Source organism: Panthera tigris, chromosome A3 (genome assembly GCF_018350195.1).
Source record: "Panthera tigris isolate Pti1 chromosome A3, P.tigris_Pti1_mat1.1, whole genome shotgun sequence".
NCBI classification, from domain to species: Eukaryota; Metazoa; Chordata; class Mammalia; order Carnivora; family Felidae; genus Panthera; species Panthera tigris.
Window position 1 is genome coordinate 12,491,678 of NC_056662.1, and position 22,456 is coordinate 12,514,133.

The 22,456-nt window shown below is 43.1% G+C and overlaps 1 protein-coding gene across 2 annotated transcripts in view; it reads right to left on the bottom strand.

Annotated features, from left to right (window-relative positions):
• The window catches only part of ARFGEF2 (ADP ribosylation factor guanine nucleotide exchange factor 2), a 98,759-nt gene that overhangs the window by 15,769 nt on the left and 60,534 nt on the right, over positions 1 to 22,456 (bottom strand). For both annotated transcript variants that reach the window (XM_042980206.1, XM_042980205.1), the window contains exons 24-31: positions 17,316 to 17,356; positions 17,042 to 17,211; positions 13,259 to 13,410; positions 7,689 to 7,861; positions 5,791 to 5,951; positions 3,909 to 4,039; positions 3,638 to 3,767; positions 694 to 829 (exon numbers count right to left, since the gene is read on the bottom strand). In XM_042980206.1, the coding sequence (XP_042836140.1) occupies positions 694 to 829; positions 3,638 to 3,767; positions 3,909 to 4,039; positions 5,791 to 5,951; positions 7,689 to 7,861; positions 13,259 to 13,410; positions 17,042 to 17,211; positions 17,316 to 17,356 (1,094 nt within the window). The remainder of the gene's footprint in view (positions 1 to 693; positions 830 to 3,637; positions 3,768 to 3,908; positions 4,040 to 5,790; positions 5,952 to 7,688; positions 7,862 to 13,258; positions 13,411 to 17,041; positions 17,212 to 17,315; positions 17,357 to 22,456) is intronic.

Genomic DNA, 22,456 nt, shown 5'->3' on the forward strand with positions numbered 1-22,456 from the left:
CACTTCTTTTTAAATATAATAACTACATCCATCTTTAAAAAATGCTTTAGGAGCACCTGGGTGGCTCAGTTGGTTAAGCATCCAACTTGGGTTCAGGTCATGATCTCACGGTTTGTGAGTTCAAGCCCCATGTCAGGCTCTGTGCTGACAGCTCAGAGCCCGGAGTCTGCTTTGGATTCTGTGTCTCCCTCTCTCTCTGCCCCTCCCCTGCTCGTGCTCTAGCTCTCTCAAAATAAATAAATAAATATTAAAATAATTAAACAAACAAACAAACAAGGGGCACCTGGGTGGCTCAGGCAGCTAAGCGTCTGACTTCAACTCGGGTCATGATCTCATGGTTCGTGAGTTCAAGCCCCGCACTGGGCTCTGTGCTGACAGCTCAGAGCTTGGAGCCTGCTTCGGATTCTGTGTCTCCCTCTCTCTCTTTGCCCTTCCTTCACTCACGGGCGCTCTCTCCCTCCCTCTCTCTCTCAAAAATAAACATTAAAAAAAAAAATTTAAAAAAATAATAAAAAATGCTTTATAACTGCCTTCAGATTGTTTCTATGTTCTTATTAAATAAAAAAATACACATTTTCACTGATTATATATTGTACTCCTTGGCATTACATTCTTGCTTTCATATACTGAAATAACGAACCTCTCATTAAAAACTACGTCAAGAAGGATGACGCCTGGAGACGGAGAGAGTACCTTGTTTTACACACCACTGCAACTGTGCAAACACATCAGAAAGAAGAACTTCGTTCAGAGCTTCATAAAACTGGGTGAACACGTCACAAATAGCATAGAGCGCGTGATTGCACGTTGTCGTCATCCACTCGGATTTCTGAAAAACAACAAGGTAATGTTTAAAAGCTACTCTCCTTGTGGTGAGATGGGCCCACTCCTACCTCAGGGGAAAAACCTCTCTGCTGTGCAACCTGGAAGTACGTGTCTACAGTCAGTCTTTACAACGCTCACACCCACGGACGCAGTCACGCTGCCCAAAGGAGTGGATCCTAAGGAAAGCAGTAAACATCTGTGGGTGAAGTCTTGTGAATAAAGATGTTTATGCCACACTGGCACTTACACACTGAAAACACATATGAACAAATGCCCAAGAAGGTGGCAACTAAATTAAATTTATACATATGTCAGGACATTAATAGTCATTCAAAGGGATACTGACCAAAGGCTTTAATGATTTGGAAAAAGTGAGTAGGAGATTGTGCTAAGTTATACCTTACACCCAAAATTTACCGCTGGTAATTTCATGGCACTATTTTAAGTATTTAATGTATACAGAGATTTAGAAAATCATCGAAAAGGGAAGGGTTGCTAATTGCAAAACAAGATTCCAGAAGTGGAAGCCATAAGGGAAAAAGACTGATGAATTTGGTTCCTTAAAAGCTAAAATTTTCTAAAATGAAAACAAAACGAGAATAATAAAGTGGGCAAAAGCATTTGCAATTTATGGAAGGATATGCTATGTTACTTATACACTAAAAAGCTCCTAAATCAATAGAAGAAAGATAACTAACCCAATAGATCGGCTAAGGATGTGAAAAAGCAACTCATAAAAGAAAAAAATTGTGAATCAGCAATGTGAAAAAAAGTTTGCAACCTCACCAGCAATTACAAAACTTTGTCACTGTGATACTTATGGCCCATCAAATGAACAAGGATTAAAAAAAGTATGGGGGCACCTGGGTGGCTCAGTCAGTTGAACATTCAGCTCTTGATTTCAGCTTAGGTCATAATCTCACAGTTCGTGAGATTGGGCCCCGAGTTGGGCACTGCGCTGACAGCATGGAGCCTACTTGGGATTCCTTTTCTCCCCCTCTCTCTCTGCCCTTCCCCCCACACGTGCTCTCTCTCTCAAAAATAAACATTAAAAAAATTCATTAAGGTATGAAGAGTTGGAGTGGGTATGGAGAAACGGGAACTCTTGTGCACTGTTCAAATGTAAAAGGCTGTAAATTTATAAAGGTTGCGAATTTATTTGGAAGTAATTTGAAAGTACGTATCAAAAGCCTCAGTAATGTGTAAGCCCCAAACCTGACATACCACTTGTCCCAAGAGAAAAAAAAAAACAAGAACAAAGGTAGCAGCAAAGAATGTTCATTTCAGTGCTGCCTTCTTTCTAATGTTTATTTATTTACTTTTGAAAGAGAGAGAGAAAGAGAGCGGGTATGCGGGGAGGGGTGGAGAGAAAGGGAGAGAGGGAATCCCAAGCAGGCTCTGCACTATAGCTGACATGGAGATCAATCCCACAAACGCATGAGACCAGGACCTGAGCTGAAATCAAGAGTCAGGTGCTTAACTGACTGAGCCACCCAGGTGCCCCAACAGTTTGCAGCTTTTAAAAACAGTATGGAAGAAGACTTAGGGTTGGGAAAAACACTCAGGTATTAAACTGATAAAGGAATTTACGGTGTGTGGGCTGGGATCCCATTTTTGTAAAAAAGAAAACACACGAAGAATGTGAAGGGGTTAACAGTGGTTGCCTGTGGAAGCTGGAACAGTGGCTGTTCAAATGTTTTCTTTGTTTTTCTGTCTTCTGATTGGTTTTACAAGGAAGAAAAATTTAAGTTACTTTAAAATAAGATTAGAAAGCTAAACTCTTATACTGTGACCTCAACCATACTTTAACCATGTAGAAGACAGAAATTTGCCAAAACATTAACTCTTATTTCTGAATGGTAAAATTGTGAGTCTTCTGCGTATTCTTTTCTTTTTTTTAAGCTTATTTATCTTGAGAGAGAGAGAAGAGAGAGTGTGAGTGGGGGAGGGGCAGAGAGAGAATCCCAAGCAGGCTCCACACTGTCAACAGAGAGCCTGATGTGGGGCTCGATCTCATGAACCGTGAGATCATGACTGGAGCCGAAGTTGGATGCTTAACTGACTGAGGTACCCAGGCGCCCCTGAGTTTTCTATATATTCTCAATATTCCATACTAAACCTATGTTGCTTTTATACCAGGGGGAGGGAGAGAACGGTATTCCTCAAAGTGGTTAAGAAAGTGACTCTTTCCCTTCTAAAAGTCTTAGAATATCCTCTCCTCCTCCCTCTATCCCTGGGGGATAAATAACAATGACAACTAGAGGCATCAGATATCCTTTAAAAAAAAAAAAAAGCCTAATAATTTGCCAACGTCATCTCCAACTGTAACTTCATTAAAAACTTTTCTTTTTAAAATTTTATTTTTAAGTAATCTCTATGCCAAATGTGGGGCTTCAACTCACAACTCCAAGATCAAGAATCCACATTCTTCTGACTGAACCAGCCAGGCACTCGTAAAAGTGTTTTAAATGGGTTCTTTTAGGGACCAGAGACATCCCATTGTTTACTGACTGCTGAGAAGCTGATACGGACCAAAGAACAGACAGGAGCAGTGCCCTGTTGAACTGGCAGGTGTAATGCCCAAGGGCCAAGCAGGCCAGCCATGGTGACTTCTCTCCCCTTACCCTTCCTCAGATGGGGACAGTTTCTTAGCATTAGTTGCTTCTGGTATAAGAGTTCCAAGGAGGGGGTTTTCATTTTGAAACACACCTCGTGGGGATGATGACACAATCCCACAGCAGACAAAGGCAGAGACTCCCCCACCCCCACGCCACCTAGCCATATCTAGGGCACCGTGTTAGTCATCACCTACCTCTGACTGCTGCTCAGGGAGTTTCATGTTGTCAAAAATCCTGAACACGATTCTGAACAAGTCCTGCCACCAGTGCTTCTCGAAGGTGTGGCCATAGCTCTTCATGATCTCGAACATGACTGTGAGTCCTCTGGAGGAACAAAGCCAGGCACAGAGAGGGAATGGGTGAGGGGGAAAAGAGCAGAGAAGACGGTGGGAGATCACGGGTCAACTAAGCCGGTGACCGAGGCTCATTCCATGACAGAAGCGGCACCGTCCGGGACATGGTTACCTTGTCCGAACATCCAGCTTGCATCTATTGATGATGCAGGAGAGCTCGAACAGGATGGGGAACCAGCCTCGGACCCAGACCCGATCGCCAGGAGCCACATTCATGTCGTCACTTGTGTATTCTTGTAGCACCTACAAGGAGGGTCGTCTCTCAGATGCAGGCCAAGCAAGCAAAGGAAGAAAGTCAAAGAGAACTACATGAAGCTCCAGGCCCCACACATCTTCCCCTCCTAAAAACATCCACTCAGCAAGGGTGGGACCGGGAATCCAGAGGAGGCAGACACAAGCCTCTTCTCCCAAGAGCACACGAGCAGCTTCCACGTATGAACCTCTGGACCTCTGTGGGTTTTAGAATAAGCCAAGTGGGCAGATCGCGAGGGTCCTGCGGGTGGGAGGTGTTCCATTAAGAAAAGCACCAAAGGTCGGGGCACCTGGGTGGCTCAGTCGATGAAGCGTCTCCCTCATGGTTCATGAATTTGAGCCCCATGTTAGGCTCTCTGCTGTCAGCACAGAGCCTGCCTCAGATCCTCTGTCCCCCACTTCTCTCTGCCCCTCCCCTGCTTGGGCGCACACTCTGTCTCTCTCTTTCTCAAAAATAAACATTAAAAAAAAAAAGAGCATTAAAGGTCAAAAGGTATTCAAGATGATTCCGTACCTTAGGCCTTTCTGGAATATAACTGTAATACACACTCCTTAAAACAATACCACCAGCAGCTCTTTATTGAGGGCTTGCTTTGCGTCAGGAACTGTGACAGTGCTTTATGTGGATTAACAATCCTCACGGTAACACCATGAGCCAGATACAAATAAATGTCCTACTTTACAGATGAGTTAACTGAGGCACCGGGATTATAAGTAAGCTGCCCGAGGTCATGCAGCTAGAAGCTGACAGTCTTTCCCAGTCTGGGTGGGAAGCCCTACTCCCTGCCCCACCTCTGGAATTTTGAGCCTTTTGCTCTGGAACCACTGTTGAAGCAGTGCTGTCTCTGCTGTAATGGGATTTCTTTATCAGCTCAGCTTATCCAACATTAGGCAATTTCTCTGTTTCAGTGAACTCTCCAGTACAATGGGGACATAATTCCCAATCTCATAGGTCTGATGTGGAGACTAAATAAGTCAATACGCAGAAAAGATCTGAAGAAGAGATCTGTATGAGCCATCGTAGTTTAGATGTGCTGATTCTACTTAATGTCACTGTTTGAGATGGTCGTTTAAACCAAGCAGGCTTCTTTGGAAAGGTGAGACATAACAGAATAAACTCGGACATTTCTGGGAGAAAACAAAAGATGATTTTTAAAGTGTGATTTCTCAGTCATGTCAAAATGGTAAAATGTCGTGTTTTTTTTTTGGGGGGGGGGTAAAATGTCTTTCCTTAAGAGGTAGGTTTGTTCTTTCTCTTGCTTTATTTTTTGAGAGAGCGAGCACGTGTGCGAGAGAGGGGAAGGTGAAAGGGAGAGGGAGAGAGAGAATCTCAAGCAAGCCCCACACCTGACTCAGGCCTTGCTCCCACCACTGGGAGATCACAACCTGAACCAAAATCAAGACTCGGACGCTCGCCCGACTGAGCCACTCGGGGGCCCCAGGTTTGTTCTCTTACAAATAGAAAGGTCTAGCTTCTTCAGCTTTGCCAAAATTCAAAGCTTAATACTATTATTTTCCACAAAAACAATTAGTAGAATACTACAAAGAAGTTCGGTAGGGGTAAAACAAGTCACCTCATACACACAAAACAGCAACAGCGGCATTCTGAACTGAACGCCTAGCTGAGGGCAAACACGCACTTCTAAAAGCACAGCTGGAAAGTTCTTTGCCAGGAGTAAGGGTTTTTTGCCCCGTGTTTCCTTTTCCCTCAGTGCCCGAGGGGGAGGAGAGGAAAAATGTACCCGAGGCCTCTCAGAGACATATTTCCCACAGAAGCGGATGAGCCGGATGGCCTCCATGCTGGTGTCCGGGAAGGCGGCATTGCAGGCAAACTCTGATAAGCACTTGACAGCATCCTGAAAGGAGTCGATGGCTGCAGGGAAATGGTGCTGGAAAATAGTTGCTGTGGAAACAAAGCCACACTGTTTATAAGACCAGGACTTAGAAATGGGGATCGAACACCCCCTCCCACCCCAAGACAATTACTTTTGTGAAAATCTAGGAGAAACATGTCACCATCTCCGGAAGACAACTTTTTATTAAGTTATTCAGGGATGAATCCACTGCGCACCACTTGGGCTAAACTGGTTCCTGAGCTCAAGCAACGATGCAAAGGTCCAAATATTCATTCATTCGACAAACGTTTAGAGTGCCAACTATGTGCAAAGCATGGTTGTGGGCCCTGGGGACAGAGGTGACCAATCGAATTCCCTGTCCTCACAATGCTCTTGCTCCAATGGGCAAGACAGACAAGAATCACCTGTGTCAGTACATTTATAAAATATCATCTCAGGTCGGGTGAGTGTTGGGTGAGGGGACAGAAGGCAGGAGAGGCTGCTTAGGCTGGGGGTCAGAGAAGGACTCTCTGAAGAAGTCCTACCTGACAGGTGTCCCCAAAGAAGTGAGAGAGGACAAGCCATAAAAAAAACAAGCTTCATCAGGATGCCAAGGTGTCCATTTCAATTTAAGCTACTTTAGGATGGAGTTTAAGGAATGATACAGGATAAACACTGATGTGTGTGTGAAATGGCCCCCTAGCTGCCTTCGCCGACAGAAGGTGAGCACTGAGTTAGGCCCTGGTTGGGTGATCCCGAGTGCGTCCTTTACTGCCCTGGCCGTTTCTGTCCCAAGACCACCCCTTACCTGACTGTGAAGACAAAGGGAGATAAAGAAGGTCAATGAGCTAAAGGTGAAAGGTAATTTAGAAATCTAAAGTTTCTGAAAACCTACAAATATCACCTAAGACAAAAATATGAATAGCAAGAAGCTTACAAAGAGTTAAAAGACCTCAAAAAAGATCAAAGATGATCTGCTTTATACTTTTTATGAAGACCGGGGCGCCTGGGCAGCTCAGCCGGTTGAGCGTCTGACTTCAGCTCAGGTCATGATCTTGCAGTCTGTGAGGTCGAGCCCCACGTCAGGCTCGGTGCTGACAGCTCGGAGCCTGGAGCCTGCTTCGGATCCTGTGTCTCCCTCTCTCTCTGCCCCTCCCCCACTCACACTCTGTCTCTCTCAAAAATGAATAAACGTTACAAAAAACCCGATCAATATATAACCTTGTTTTATGTGTGTTTCAGGATTTAACAAATAGTGTTCGTTCACAACACAGAACTTTTCGCCAACTGCACTTTAACTCAAGCTTGAACAAAGCTTATCGAGAACGTGTATTCTCTCCAGGGACACTGGACAGCACTCCGGCACTATACTTCAGGGCCATCTTAAATGGTGAACTCACCAACAAAAAAATCAAAAATGAAAACAATACGTGGTAGTAGGTAGACCATGGAAAGGACCTTTATTTATTTACAGCGGGAGAGCTGAAACAAAAAGGCAGAGCATCGCCTCGCTTCACCTCAGCTGGGAACACGTGCCTCGGGCGACTCAAGTGTCTCCCTGCTGGATGCACGCATGTGTCCGCAAAAGTGCTGGCAGCACTAGTTCTGTGGTTGCGAACCATGAGACTCGACCGTATCCCCCTCACGGGGTTCTTGCGCACATGCCTCAAGTGCTCAGAATACCACCTGTCACGTTATTATATGACGGCAGATCTCAAACAAGGAAGCCCCTTTGGGGAGTAAAAGAGACAGGAAATAAGTGGTCACCCTTTGAGACTTGCAGGCGGGACAGTAGAGCCACTTACTGACAATGTGGCCCGTGGTCTGGAAGGCCAGCTCCACAATGTTCCCGTCGTGATCCGAGGCTGCCTGGTGGAACACGGCAAAGATGTTCTTCCAGCCTGAGCGGATGTTGGCCGCCTGGGAGTTCACCATCTGGGCGATGCAGCGGATCACCATGTCCCGGATGGTCGGAGATCTGAGGAAAGAACGGGGCAGCCATGTCAGCTGTACTTTGCATGGTGGGACGAAAGTGACACGGCATCACCTTAGAAGCAGCATGTTAAAAAAAAAAAAACCCACATTTTTAAAAGCACATAGTAATCCACATTCATTAAAAATAAATTAAATTAGTGTCCCAAAAATAAATTAAAAACGTTGAAAAAAAAAATTAAAAAAAAAAAAAAAAAAAAAAGGGGGCGCCTGGGTGGCGCAGTCGGTTAAGCGTCCGACTTCAGCCAGGTCACGATCTCGCGGTCCGTGAGTTCGAGCCCCGCGTCAGGCTCTGGGCTGATGGCTCGGAGCCTGGAGCCTGTTTCCGATTCTGTGTCTCCCTCTCTCTCTGCCCCTCCCCCGTTCATGCTCTGTCTCTCTCTGTCCCAAAAATAAATTAAAAACGTTGAAAAAAAAAATTAAAAAAAAAAAATAAAAATAAATTAAATTAGAAACAACAAAAAGAAAAAACATTAAGATGATCACTGTGGCAGACAGTTAGCTGCTTTCCCAGCAGCCACCTCTCCCTCACCTCCTTGACAACAGGACTCTAGTTTTATCCAGGAAGCAACATGCCTGACCTCGGGGAACCAACCATAAATGGGACAAGACAACATGACAATCTTGTCTCATCTGTCAGGTCCTCAATTACCCAGACTTCTTTGGAGCCTGGGGAGCTATATGACTCGTTCTAATTACATATAAGAGACAGTCATGGGAATGGCATGGGGAGAGGTTTCTACTATGGCTTTGGTTTTACAAGGAAAACAATTCCTTGTCTTACAAGGAATACACGTGGTAGGTTCTGCCCCCTTCCCTGGCATCCCCATTGTGAACACAGCATGATGCCTGGAGATAGAACCTCCGTTCAGCAGCATGAAATAGTAGGCTCCAGGATAAAAAATGATCCTGTGGGTGGCCAAAGGGACAGAAAGAACCTGGGTCCTCGATGACAATCTGGGCTAAGGAATCAAAGTTGGGACTGCCTGCCTCTGACTTAAGTAAACAACACACAACCTTGTGGTTTAAGCCATCGTCGGCCAGTTTTTCTGGCTGAAAACCTTTACACGAATATAATTCTGCCACCCAGACATGACCATTCCTCAATTCTTAGCGCATATCCTCTTAGATTTTTGGGCAGGGATATACGTGTACGGTAAACACATATGCATGGATGGGAGTAGACATATATAACTTAAGATGCAACCTTTTAAATTATTACAAAACAAAACGTGAAGGTAGGAAAAATGGCCCATTTTCTGAAGCAGCTGCATGGTTCACCATGTTATTATCTGGGTATCTGTGACAGATTAGCGTATATGTCTTGGAACCTATTAAGACATATACAGTCATGAAGTAAGCTCTATTATTTTACAAATAAAACAAGAAGCAAGCTCTTATACCACTAGCTTTGAAAGTCACATTAGAGTGGCTTTGGGACTGCAAACTTGGCTTGCAAATTTCATCTGTCTTAGATAACATTCATGTTAGTCTGCAAGACTCATGCTAACTGATAACAGGTCATTTAGAGAAGGCAAACAAAAAGTCCAAACAGAGTCGAAAATTATCTAAAAGTCCACAAAGTAAATATGCTGCCCACAGATGACAAAAGACTGACTACATACTTAGGTGACTTTAATATGTAATATAACTGAATTTAGGGTTGCCTCCTAATGGGGAAAAAAAGCAGCTTGTTGAGATGAACTACACGTACTGATTAATGCTTGGGGCGCCTAGGTGGCTCGGTGGAATGTCTAGCTCTTAGTTTTGGCTCAGGTCATGATCTCACAGTTCATAGGATCGAGCCCCACATCAGGCTGTGTGCTGACAGTGCGGAGCTTGCTTGGGATTCTCTCTGCCCCTTCCCCACTATCTGTCTCTGGATAAACAGTTTTAAAAATACAAAAAAAACAATGAATAAAATAAAATGTTTTTTGCCTGATTGTTAATATGTGTCATACCGTAATACGTGATGACAGTTAATATTCTGGAAAATGTAGAAAAAACATGATGAAAAAAAATTCCTGTGATAGTACAGTATTCACATGCAGAGATTGATCTCGCTGTCTTTTTGAAATTTTCATTTATTTGTTTATAAACGTTTACTCGTTTTTGAGAGAGAGTGCAAGCAGGGGTGGGGTGGGGGAGGCAGACAGAGCATCCGATGTGGGCTCTGTGCAGACAGCAGCAGGCCCATTGCAGGGCTCGAGCTCACAAAATGTGAGATCATGACCTGAGGTGAAGTTGGACACTTAACCGACTGAACCACCCAGGTACCCCCACTTTTTTTTTTTTAAGTGTATTTATTTTAGGGGGTGCCTGGGTGGCTCTATCAGTTAAGCGTCCGACTTTGGCTCAGGTCATGATTGATCGCGCAGCTCATGGGTTTGAGCCCCACGTCGAGCTCTGTGCTGATACCATAGAGCCTGGAGCCTGCTTCGGATTCCGTGTTTCCGTCTCTCTCTGCCCCTCCCTCACTTGTGCTGTCTCTCAAAAATAAATAAACATTAAAAAAAGTTTATTTTTGAGCGAGAGTGTGCATGTGTGTGTGCAGGGGGAAGGCAGAGACAGAGAGAGACAGAGAGAGAGAGACAGAGAGAGACAGAGAGAGACAGAGAGAGGGAAGAGAATTCCAAGCAGGCTCTGTGCTCAGCACAGAGCCCAACATGGGGCTCAATCTCACAACAGTGAGCTCATGACCTGAGCCAAAATCAAGAGTCAGATGTTCAACCGACTGAGCCACCCAGGCGCCCCGATAGCACTATTATTACACTGTCCAATTCTATAACCTGGCCTTTTGACTAAACTCTTAAGCATTTCCTATGTCATAAACTTTGTGAACATCTTTTTTCTTTTTTTAAGTTTATTTTGAGAGAGAGAGCACGAGAAGGGGCAGGGCAGAGGGAGAGGGACAGAGAAGAGAATCCCAGGCAGGCTCTGCACCATCAGCATGGAGCCTGATGTGGGGCTCGAACTCACAAACCATGAGATCATGACCTGAGCCAAAACCAAGAGTTGGGCGCTTAACCGACTGAGCCACCCAGGCGCCCCAAACTTTGTGAACATCTTTCACAGCTGCACAATATTCCATGTTGTGGCTGTACCAAGAATTACTTTAACACTCTTGTATATTTAGGTGGTATCTGGCTTTTAAAAAATTATTTGGTGTTATTTCAACATTTCGTTGTATTTCAAATTAATTCCTTACAAGAGTTGCAAAAGTATAGAACTAGTGAGTCAAAAGGCACAAAAATAGTAAGGTTCTGGATGGACACTGCCCCAATGATTTTGAAAATGTTACAGCAAGTTACGGTTCCATCAACAGTGTCTAAGAGTGGCTGGCGATGTGTGATTCTAAACTCACTCTGCCCCTTACTCAAATGCTGGCTGGGCAGCCACGGGATGGGCAGGGAGGGCCTGGGATTCTGGGGCCATCAGTGCCACCAGCCAGTCAGGCAGGCGTGAGCACACTGCTCTGCTACACGAGGCCTCGGTCTCCTTGGCACTATCAACAGTGTCCCCAGAGGCGGGAGGGTATTTCTGTGTGCACATTAAACTCAGGGGTGAGGCCAGATTCTGGGATGAGCTTTATTTTCTATTAAAATAAGCAGTAAGGTGAAGAAGAAAGACACCAAGAGAAAGACACATCAAGCAGACTTTGCTGCTGCCCTTTTTATTATCCTAAGTGACCCACGCTGGCTTATAGCCTTTGAACTTGTAAGCTCTTTTTTTAATGTTTATTTTTGAGAGACAGAGACCAAGCGTGGGTGGCAGAGGGATAGAGAGAGGGAGACACAGAATCGGAAGCAGGCTCCAGGCTCTGAGCTGTCAGCACGGAGCCCGACGCGGGGCTTGAACTCATGGACTGGGAAATCATGATCTGAGTTGAAGTAGGATGCTTAACCGACCGAGCCACCCAGGCACCCCTCTCATTAAAAACAAACAATCCAAGCAGATCTCATGGACACATTTTAGGGATGGGGACAGACACAAAGGGTTACAGCTAAGAGTCATCCTTGACATTTTGTTTTATGCCCCACAGCTAACTCCTCAGCGCACACAGTAGGCTGTCCTTTCAAAACATATGCAGAATCAAATCCCACGGTATCTCACCCCCGGGTCCAAATCTGAACTATTATAGTAGCTGCTTAACCCATCCCACTGCTTTCCATTTTCCACAGATAAATGCAGGACAATCCCTTAACACTTCAGACCATTTCACTTCTCGGCTCAAAAGCCTCCAATGGCTTCTGTCTTTCACAGAGAACAAACCAAAGTGCTGACAAAAGCTGACGGCTCCTCTATGACCTAGGCACTCTGCGACCCAGGGCTTCATCCTCCAGGACCTTCTGCCTTTACTCTGTCCAGCTACACCAGCCTCCTTGCTCCTCCTTATCTATGTCCAGCATACTCTGTCACAGGGCTTTCGCTCTTACTTCTCCCAAGACCACATACAGCCACTCCTGGCTTGTTCCTCCCTTTGCATAAGGGTCAGCCTACCAAACGCCTGCTTACCGGCCTGTATAAAAGAGTGCTTCTACTCTTAGCCCCTTACCTTGATTTAAACATTTATTTATCTATCTCACTGGAATCTAAACAAGGGTTTACTTTTGAATTTCATTATGGAAAATTTCAAACATGTACAAAAGTAAAGAGAATATGGTAACGAACACCCCTGTACCCAGTTGCGATGAGGATTAAATCAGGGCCAGATGAAAACAGGAATTTTTGACTGTTTGCTTCTGTGCCGTATGCGTGGCACTTAGAACAGTACCTAGCGATGGCAGGCTGCAATAAATACAGGCGAAGGGAACAAATGATGAACAGGGAGAGTGCTTCAGAGGGACAGCTGTCCTGATCTCTTCTATCGCCTTCCGGGGCAGAAATGAAGGATCATGTAATTCTTGACCTTGTTTTGGGATGCCTCAGCAGTGGCTCTTTCTCTGGACTTCAGCACCCACCCCAGTAACGATGCATGGTATGTTTCTACTAGTTGTGGTGGTGTAACCTGTCCTTCTGGTGAAGGCCACACACAGATCTCAGTGATTTACTTAGAAATGACACGTGTGGGGGCGCCTGGGTGGCTCAGTCGGCTAGGCGTCATGGTCTCGTGGTGCGTGGGTTCAGGCCCCGCATTGGGCTCTCTGCTGTCAGTGCAGAGCCCGCGTTGGACCCTCTGTCCCTCAATCTTGTCTCTCACCCGCTCATGCTCTCTTTCAAAAATAGGTAAACATAAAAAAAAAAAAGATACAGATGAATTATAGGCTGTTCATTTTATTTGCTTCCATCAACAAGGGAAGAAAATATCGTGTGATTAGTGTTAGGTCTTTTTGGGCCTCCCCTGGGGAGTTTGACCAAAGGTCTTCTAGAACAATGTACATACCTGTTTTTCTTCATGATATGCTCAAAGGGCCTCAGAAAATCTTTCTGGAAACGGAAGTTGGCTAATTCTCCTTTCTCGAGAAACTTCATAGAGAGCTGCCTTAAGGAGTCAACAGCAAAGATGGCCACATCTTCATTGGGGTTACAGCCAACCTGAGCAGGAAAGGGAGGTGAGGTGACACAGGCACAGTGCAACTGTGGATGTGGGGTTCTGAACATCAAAAACGGATAGGCTGCCTTCAAAACAAATGCTCTGGAAAAGCACGCCGAAGGAAAAAAGAAAATGGCATTTCTTGGCTATGACCTGTACAATTTTTAAGTTTAATGATGAAAGATCAGTACTGCACATTTAAAGTGCTTTCAAAATATGCTAAAAATTTTTTTTTAATGTTCATTTATTTTTGGGAGAGAGACAGAGCACCAGCAAGTGGGGGAGGGGCAGAGAGAGACACACCCAGAATCCGAACAGGCTACAGGTTCTGAGCTGGCAGCATAGAGCCTGATGCAGGGCTCGAACTCATGAACCATGAGATCATGACCTGAGCCGAAGTCAGATGCTTAACTGCCTGAGCCACCCAGGCACCCCGCTATTTAAATTTTTTTTTTAAGATTGTGGCCAAATACATGTAAAACATAAAAGTGACCATCTGAAGTGCACACAGTTCAGCAGTGTTAAGTACATTCACGTTGTTGTGCAATAGATCTCTGGAACTCTTTATGTAGCAAAACTGAAACTCTATACTCATTAAATAATTCCTCATGTACTAATTAATTTTATCTAAACAAAAGGAGAAGTCAAAAGACTTTAAAGTCTCTAAAGCCTTTTCATACTTGCCTGTCACCTAAAGCAAATTATAAATGTCTATCGCCAGCCTCAAAGAATTCAGCACATTGAGGCTTTTGATTTCCTTAAAACTGTACTTGTCTATAGTCCACCTACTTTTAGGGACTGGAGCTGTGGCTATATATTTGGTTGCTCAGGCTTTTGCCTCAAAAAGAATCCTAAAAGCAGAGCAAGGGGATGTTTCCCACCAGAACCCATGCGAAGGGACCTGGGGCATGTTGCAGGAGCCTGCTCCAAGCAAGGAACTTCGCTAGCATGTGGTCTGACCTGAAAATGCGTTACTTTTAACGAAAGTAACATGGCAATAACATTTGCAATAAAGAAAAATTGGAGGTGCGCCTGGGTGGCTCAGTCGGTTAAGGGTCCAACTCTTCAACTCAGGTCATGGATCTCATGGTTCATGGAATCACGCCCCATGCTGGGCTCTGAGCTGACAGTATGGGGCCTCCTTGCGATTCTCTCTCTCTGCCTCTCCAGCACAAGCATGCTCGCTCGCTGTCTCTCTCTCAAAAGAAATAAACTTAAAAAAAAAAGAAAAATTGGAAACATCAATAGGAAAATGGTTACATAATGGTATATTCACATACATGCAATAAAATTTGGCAGTTAAAAACAAATACGTCCAAGCCTTAAAAAAAAAAAAAAAAGAAGAAGAAGAAAAAAGAAGAAAATTCTATCATAGGCTACAGTACAGATAAACCTTGAGGACATTATGCCAAGTGAAATAAGCCAGTCACCAAAAGATAAATACTGCATGATTCCACTTATACGAAGTCCCTAGAACAGTTGAATTCACAGAGACAAGAAGCAGAATGGTGGTTGCCAGGAACTGGGGGAGGGGTGGTGAAGAATGGGAAGCTGGTGTTTGATGAATTTGGAGTTTCAGTTTTACGGGAGGAAAAGAAGAGCTCGGCAGATCTGTTGCACATGATGTGAGTGTACTTAACACTAATAAATTCTACGTTTACCAACAGTTACAATGAAAAATGTTATGCGTATTTTACAATTATAAAAATAAATTCATACACTCTAATAGCAGTCAAATCTTTAAGATTCCTTGCTAAGTGGAAGACGAAAGTTACAAACTTACCGGTATGTAATACTAATCACGTTTTTTAGAAAAACAAAACAAATCAAGACAAGATTATCTGTATTTCTATGATATATTTCTATATATTTATATTTCTATTATATTTCTACAAAAATGTTTGGGAAAATATATACCAAACTGGTAACAATTAGTTTGGGGCAGGGCTCAACTGGGGAGTGGTGATGGTCGAAAGTGGTTTTAGCTGTAATTTTTTTTAAGGTGTTCATGGAGTGTTCATTTATTTAAAAAAAAAAATCTTTTTTTAATGTTTATTTATTTTTTGAGAGAGAGAAACACAGAGTGCAAGCAGGGGAGGGGCAGAGAGAGAGGGAGACACAGAATCCCAAGCAGGCTCCAGGCTCTGAGCCGTCAGCAGAGTCCGACATGGGACTTGAACCCACAAACCGCGAGATCACGACGTGAGCTGAAGTGGGACGCCCAACTGACCGAGCCACCCAGGCGCCCCTCATGTAACGTTCGTTTAATTAAAGACTAATAAAGAGAATATTCCTCTCGTAAAAATCAGGGGGATTCAGGAATTCCTGCTGCAGAGCACACTCCATGCTGATTGAGCAGCTTTGCACACACCCCAGGACACGCATGCGCCCTAGTTTAAAAGAGGAACATGGGACTGTGCCAAAGACTCTGCTAGAATTCCAAGAGCTAAGTTACAGCTGTACTCAGCCAACCATCTCTTCAAACCTTGAGACCCTTACGTGCCCCGGTTCCCAAGGGGAAGCACAACATCTTCCTGAAGTGGTAGAAAGAATGACGAGCTGCAGACGGAGGGACTGAATTTTCCACAACTTTGTGCTTAATGGTTCTGATGAGATGGAACAGACATTTGTAATGAAGCTGACAACCACGAAAAGTCTAATTACTACCTGCCAGCCCATGTCCCAGGCCTGCCCATAAGCGGCCCAAAGATAACTGAGAACCGGCACGTAAAGACTCTTGACAAAAGGGGTGCCTTCAGTCAGTTGAGCATCTGACTCTTGATTTCAGGTCAGGTCATGATCTCACGGTTCGTGGGATCGAGCCCCACATCCGGTTCTGTGCTTGGGATTCTCTGTCTCTCTCCCTCTCTCTCTGCCCCTCTCTGGCGTGCACTCTCTCTCTCTCTCTCTCTCTCAAAGTAAATAAAAGAAAAAAAAAAACTCTTGACAATAGAATCACAGGTGGGAACAGTAATCTGTATAAACTGATGTTCTCTCTCAAGTCCCACCGAACATAAAATCTAGACTCGAAAGAGTTGGGAAATGTTTACCAAAAAAACCCCACTTTTGGATGATCACTTCTTTTTTTTTTTTTTTTTTTTTTTTTATTTTTATTTTTTTTTTATTTTTTATTTTTTATTTTTTAATATATGAAATTTACTGTCAAATTGGTTTCCATACAACACCCAGTGCTCATCCCAAAAGGTGTGGATGATCACTTCTAAGAGAAAACAGTCCAGAGGCCGGACTGGTGTCACCAAGCCCCCGCCCCGGGAACTCCACTTGGTGTCCTCTGGCATCAAGCTGCCAGAGCTTTGAACTCTCACTGAGCACCTGGGCTTTATCTCGATTCCGTGCTTCGTTAGCAAGATGTGTCCTGAAGTATCAGAAATGCCTGAGAGAGGTTATTCGGGGGGTCTGGGGACACTCAAAAAACTTTTCATACAAGTTAACGGTAACTACCTCTTTGCTTTACATCATTTCAGCTTACAAAAGGTTTCACAGGAATGCTCTACTCTCGGATAGCATGGAAATGTGTACAGGCACCTACACTCTCAATCACTTCTTTTTTGAATACAGTTGCCTGCGTTTTTCTGGACATCGATGGAGTAGTTTTTGAATGTGAAGAGTTACCTTATTGAAGTGATCTCCAATCACATGCCATATTCGGGACCATTGCAGCCGAATCCGATTCATGTTGTAGTACGAGATCTCCACGATCTTCTGCAAGCTGAACATGCGGGGGTGGTGGGGGGAGGCCAGCTCATCCATGGACACGGCACACAACCAGCGGACAAAGTCAACTGCAGGCCGGACCCAACAACACATGTGAGGCTTCATTAGTAACGGCCAGAGAGTCACAACATGAGGATTCTGTAACTGTCACATGTGAGTGACAAATACATACCTATGGCATTTCCATCCAGTCTGGTAGATCCAGTAAAAATTCTAGGAAGATAATTTCAGACACAGTAAGATCAAAGTTAGATTTGGAAGCTGAGTTTCAATTTCAAACACTGAAGAAAAGGCAAAAAAGGAAACATTTTGGGTCTGGCACCTCTACTAAAATAAATGAGGAGGGATCAGAGGCACAGAACTGGTAAATGAACTGAGTTGAAAGCAGAAATGCCTACAACGGTAGAAAGAAAAAGCGACACATCAAAAGGAGGAAGGGGGAGTAAAGTATAACAGCACGTGATGTCACGACAGTGGGACACTGTCAACTAAATCAACTAAAGTTGATTATTTCAAATGTGTTCCAAGAACTTAAGGAAAGGATAAGAACAATGTCTCTCTAATAGAGAATATTAACAAATATACTAAAAAGGTGCTCCTCCATAAGATGAACACAAACACACAAAACAATTTTTTTTTTGGCAAAAAAACTTACCAAAACCAACTCTTCTAGGACTGACTCTGGAAATTACCAAAGGCTGATAAAATGCTCATTCAAGAAAAATGGCTAAATCTTGGTATGAATAGAGGACACGACGGTGTTTTAACTTGGCCTATTTCCATTACTGTCTCCCCAGCTCCATGGGAGTGTTGAAAACCAACCGCTCTGAAGTCAAAGTAACTGTGAGACCAGCAACCTAGCTCCACAGGAGAGAACAGAACAGTCCTGGAATTTCCCCCAAAATACCATTCTCAGGGAACTGACGTGTGACCTGCCTGGCACAGTACCCTGGGAACCCTCATTTCTAGGATTTGTCCATATTTGACACAGACCTCGTTCAGTTCAAACAGCCTTTTCTCTGGGGCTTTTGTCACAAGCAATCTGTGTAACCAATGAACAATGCAGCTACCTGAGTACGACCAGGTCAAACAAGGACCTGGGCAAAAATTTAAAAGGAAAAGTTGGGAATAAGGTGTCCACGGGAGGCTTTAAAAAGGTACACCAGGGGCGCCTGAGTGGCTCAGTCAGTTGAGCGTCTGACTCTTGATTTTGGCTCAGGCTGTGATCCCGGGGGCATGGGACTGAGCCCCGCATTGGGCTCTGCACTGGGTGTCAAGCCTGTTTGAGATTCTCTCTCTCCCTCTGCCCCTCTTCCCTACTCGCATGTGCACACATGCACATTCTCTCCCTCTTTCAAATAAAAATTAAAAAAAAATATTAAAAAAAAAAAGCAATAAAAAGCTCTACCATATTCCTGGTGATCTAGATAGCCATCACATGGGTAAGGCTTTGTACACACCCACGGAAGACAGGACAGGGCCCTAAGCGCTCATCTTTGGCAGGCCTTAAGGCACAACACAACATGCCAGAGCATCAGAGGGGCACCCCAAAACACACTCAAAACTCCGCAGCAAAGGCTGGCATGCTTAACAGTCCCAGGCATATGGGATCTTTGTCCAATTCTTAGCTGATCACAAAGACCAAATGAGCAGACAGTGGCTATATGTGAAAAGAATACAGGCTTTATATAGTTAGTTCAGGAAAGTCATTCAACAAACTAATAGCAATGACAACAATAATAAACCCTGGGTGTGTGGTGGGCAACCTGATACCCAAAGCTGTCTCAATGTATTTTTTTAAAGTATCAATTTTCAACAAAAAATTGTTAAGACATGTAAAGAAACAAGAAACGATGGCCTATTTACAGGTAAACAACAACAGATCCAGTCCCTGAGGAAACCGAGATATTGAATTTACTGAAGTTTTAAAGTTGATTATTTTATTTTTATTAAAAATTTTTAATGTTTATTTTTGAGAGAGAGAGAGAGAGAGAGAGAGTGTGTGTGTGTGTGAGAGAGAGAGAACAGGGGAGGGGCAGAGAGAGAACAGGGGAGGGGCAGAGAGAGAGGGAGACAGAGGATCCGAAGTAGGCTCTAGGCTCTGAGCTGTCAGCACAGAGCCGGATGCAAGGCTCGAACTCACGAGTTGTGAGATCATAACCTGAGCCGAAGTTGGATGCTTAACCAACTGAGCCACGCAGGTAACACCTAAAGATGATTATTTCAAATATGTTCAAAGAACTTAAGGAAAGGATAAGAACAATGTCTCATTAATAGTGAATATTAATAAATATATTAAAAAAGTAATAAATAACCCAACAGAAATTCTGGAGTTGAAAATCATAAAACTGAAATGAGAAATTCACTGGAGGGGCTCAACAGCAGTTTTCAGCTGACCAAAGAGTTCGTGAACTTGAAGATAGGTCAGATGAGATTATGCAGTGTGATAAACAGACATAAAAAGAATTAAAAAGAAAGTGAACAGAGCCTCAGAGACCTGTAGGGCACTATCAAATATATAGACATACATAAGGGATGTCTGAACAAGAGAGGAAAGAAAGCGGTTGGAAGAACTTTTGAAGAAATAATGGCTACAAATACCCCAAATTTGATGAAAAACAATCTACACATTCTAGAATCTCAACAAACTCCAGTAAGATAAACTCAAGAGATCCACATTCAGACATATAATAATCAAAATGATGAAAGGCACAGACTGTGAGAGAATCTTGGAAGTAGAAAGAGAGCAGAGATTTGTGACTGCATAATGGATCCTATGGAAAATGAAAAGCTGATTTCCCATCACAAACCACGGAGGCTAAAAGGCAGTGGGATATCATATTTAAGGTGCCAAAACAAAAAGACTATAAGCCAAGAATTCTAAATGCAGCAAAACTTACCTTCGAAAATGAAGGAGTAACTAAAATATCCCAAGATACACAAAATCGGAGATGATTCATTGCTAACCAACCTACCCTATAGGAAATATTAAAGGAAGTTCTTCAGGTTCTAATGAAAGGATGACAGAGAATAACTCAAAAGAATCTGAAGAAATAAAGAGCACTGGTAAAGGTAAGTGCGTGGGGAAATAGGTATTTCTTGTTTGTAACTCATTTTATTTACCGGATTCGAGGACAGCGAAGGTAATCATTGTAAACCGTGTTGATGGGCAGGTGTGTATAAACATGTAAGTCATATGACAGCACAAAGGAGAGGGGAGAGAATGGAGCTATACAGAAGACATGTTTCAGACTATTCAAATTAAGTGGACATTAATTCAAAGTCAAATGTTCAAAGTTAAAATGTTACTAATCATGATCCCCAAAGCAATCAGTAAGAAAAACACTCAAAAAATATAGTAAAACAGACGAGGAAAGTAAAATGATACACTAGAAAATATCTTACCATATAAGAAGGCAGTGATAATGAAGGAACGGGAGAACAAAAATGACACATTTTTAAAAAGAGCAAAAGAGCGGATATAAATCCTATATATCAGCAATTAAATTATAATTAAATGTAAATAGATACTTTAATAGATATAATTAAAAGTAATAGACACTTCTCGGGATTCTCTCTCTTCCCCCATCTCGTGTTCTCTCTCAAAATAAATTAAATAAAAACTTAAAAAATGGTCCAACCATCTGCTGTCCAAAGAGACTCGATTTGTTGATTATTATTTTGCTAAAGTAGGCTCCATGCCCAACGTGGGGTTTAAACTCATGACTCTGAGGTCAAGAGTCACATGCTCTACTGACTGAGCCAGACAGGTGCCCCCAAAGAGTTTCGCTTTAAATTCAAAGACACAAATAGGTTGAAAGTAAAACAATAGAAAAGACACAGCATATCAAAAAGTAAACAAGAGAGAGCTGGGTGGCTGCACCAATGTAAGACAAGAGATTTAAAAATCATTACTAGAGGGGTGCCTGTGTGGCTCAGTCGGTTAAGTGTCAGACTTCGGCTCAGGTCATGATCTCACGGTTTGAGTTCAAGCCCCGTGTCGGGCTCTGTGCTGACAGCTTAGAGCCTGGAGCCTGCTTCAGGTTCTGTGTCTCCTCCTCTCTCTCTGTCCCTCCCATGCTCATGCTCATGCTCTGTCTCTCAATAATAAATAAACGTTAAAAAAAATTAAATAAATAAATAAATAAATAAAAATCATTAGTAGAGACAAAGACTGTTTTATAACATAAAAGGTTAAATCTGTCAAGAAAACATATAATTACAAACATATGCATCTAACAACAAACCCCAAAGTCACGAGGCAAACAGATAGAACTGGAAAGCAGAAATGGACAATTGAACCATGCCCAGAATCCACAAATCCATATAGACGGAATGAAGATTACGGGCTCAGGGACCACTGGCAGAGGAAATGGGGAATGACTGCTAATAAGCACAGGGAGATGAAAATGCCCTGAAATTCCACAGTGGTGATGACCACACAACTCCAAATATACTAAAACCCACGGAATTGTACGTTTTAAAAGAACAGATCTTATGGTATGCGAATTATATCTCGGTTTTTAGAAATGTAACAGCACAAGAGTGGTGCTAGGCAAGACTGCCTGTGGTCCGTGATGTGGCTGAGGCAGAGAAACAGAAAAGAAGTAAGTGTGGTTAGTGGAAGAACAAAAATTTTGTACTATTAGCCTAAACCTAACTGAAAAATGTGGGGGAAACCAGTCAAAAGTATGTTACAGAGAGTGTCTCTCTTAGAAGCAGAGAAGCAACAGGAACAAGGTAATTAAATACACTGACAAAGAATTCAAAATACTAAGGATTGTCCTGAGAACAATACAAATTATGACAAAAATTCTGTACGGCTGTCATCGCAAAATGGTCTATATTTAACGCACCAGGCTGGGTCAATAACCAAATGAACAGCAGCGTACATGATTATTCGGTGGTAAGTTTCAGGAGCGTGTTCATTTTAGAAAATTCACATTTCAAGCACTGGTACCTAATGAATGTGTTCAAATGAGAGTACCTGTGTTTCTCTCAGATGTTTAGGTCAAGTTTCAAGTAAACAGATAGAATGGAAAGGTTCGGAGGAAAAACAAATGGAAACTATCAATTTGGCCAAGTCTCACTCATGGATGTAGGCTTTAAATCTTAAACCCTTCTTGACATTTTTATGAAAGTAATTTCTATTAAGGAAACAAGGTAACCTAAAACATGAGCACAAGCAAAAAATCTTGTTTCTGACATGATTTGGTCACAAGGTTAAAGTTATAATTTTTCTTCAAAAGGTCAGGAGGCAATTCAGGTCCCAATTCAGATGAACGTGAAGGTTATGAGTGGCTGTGGATGCCA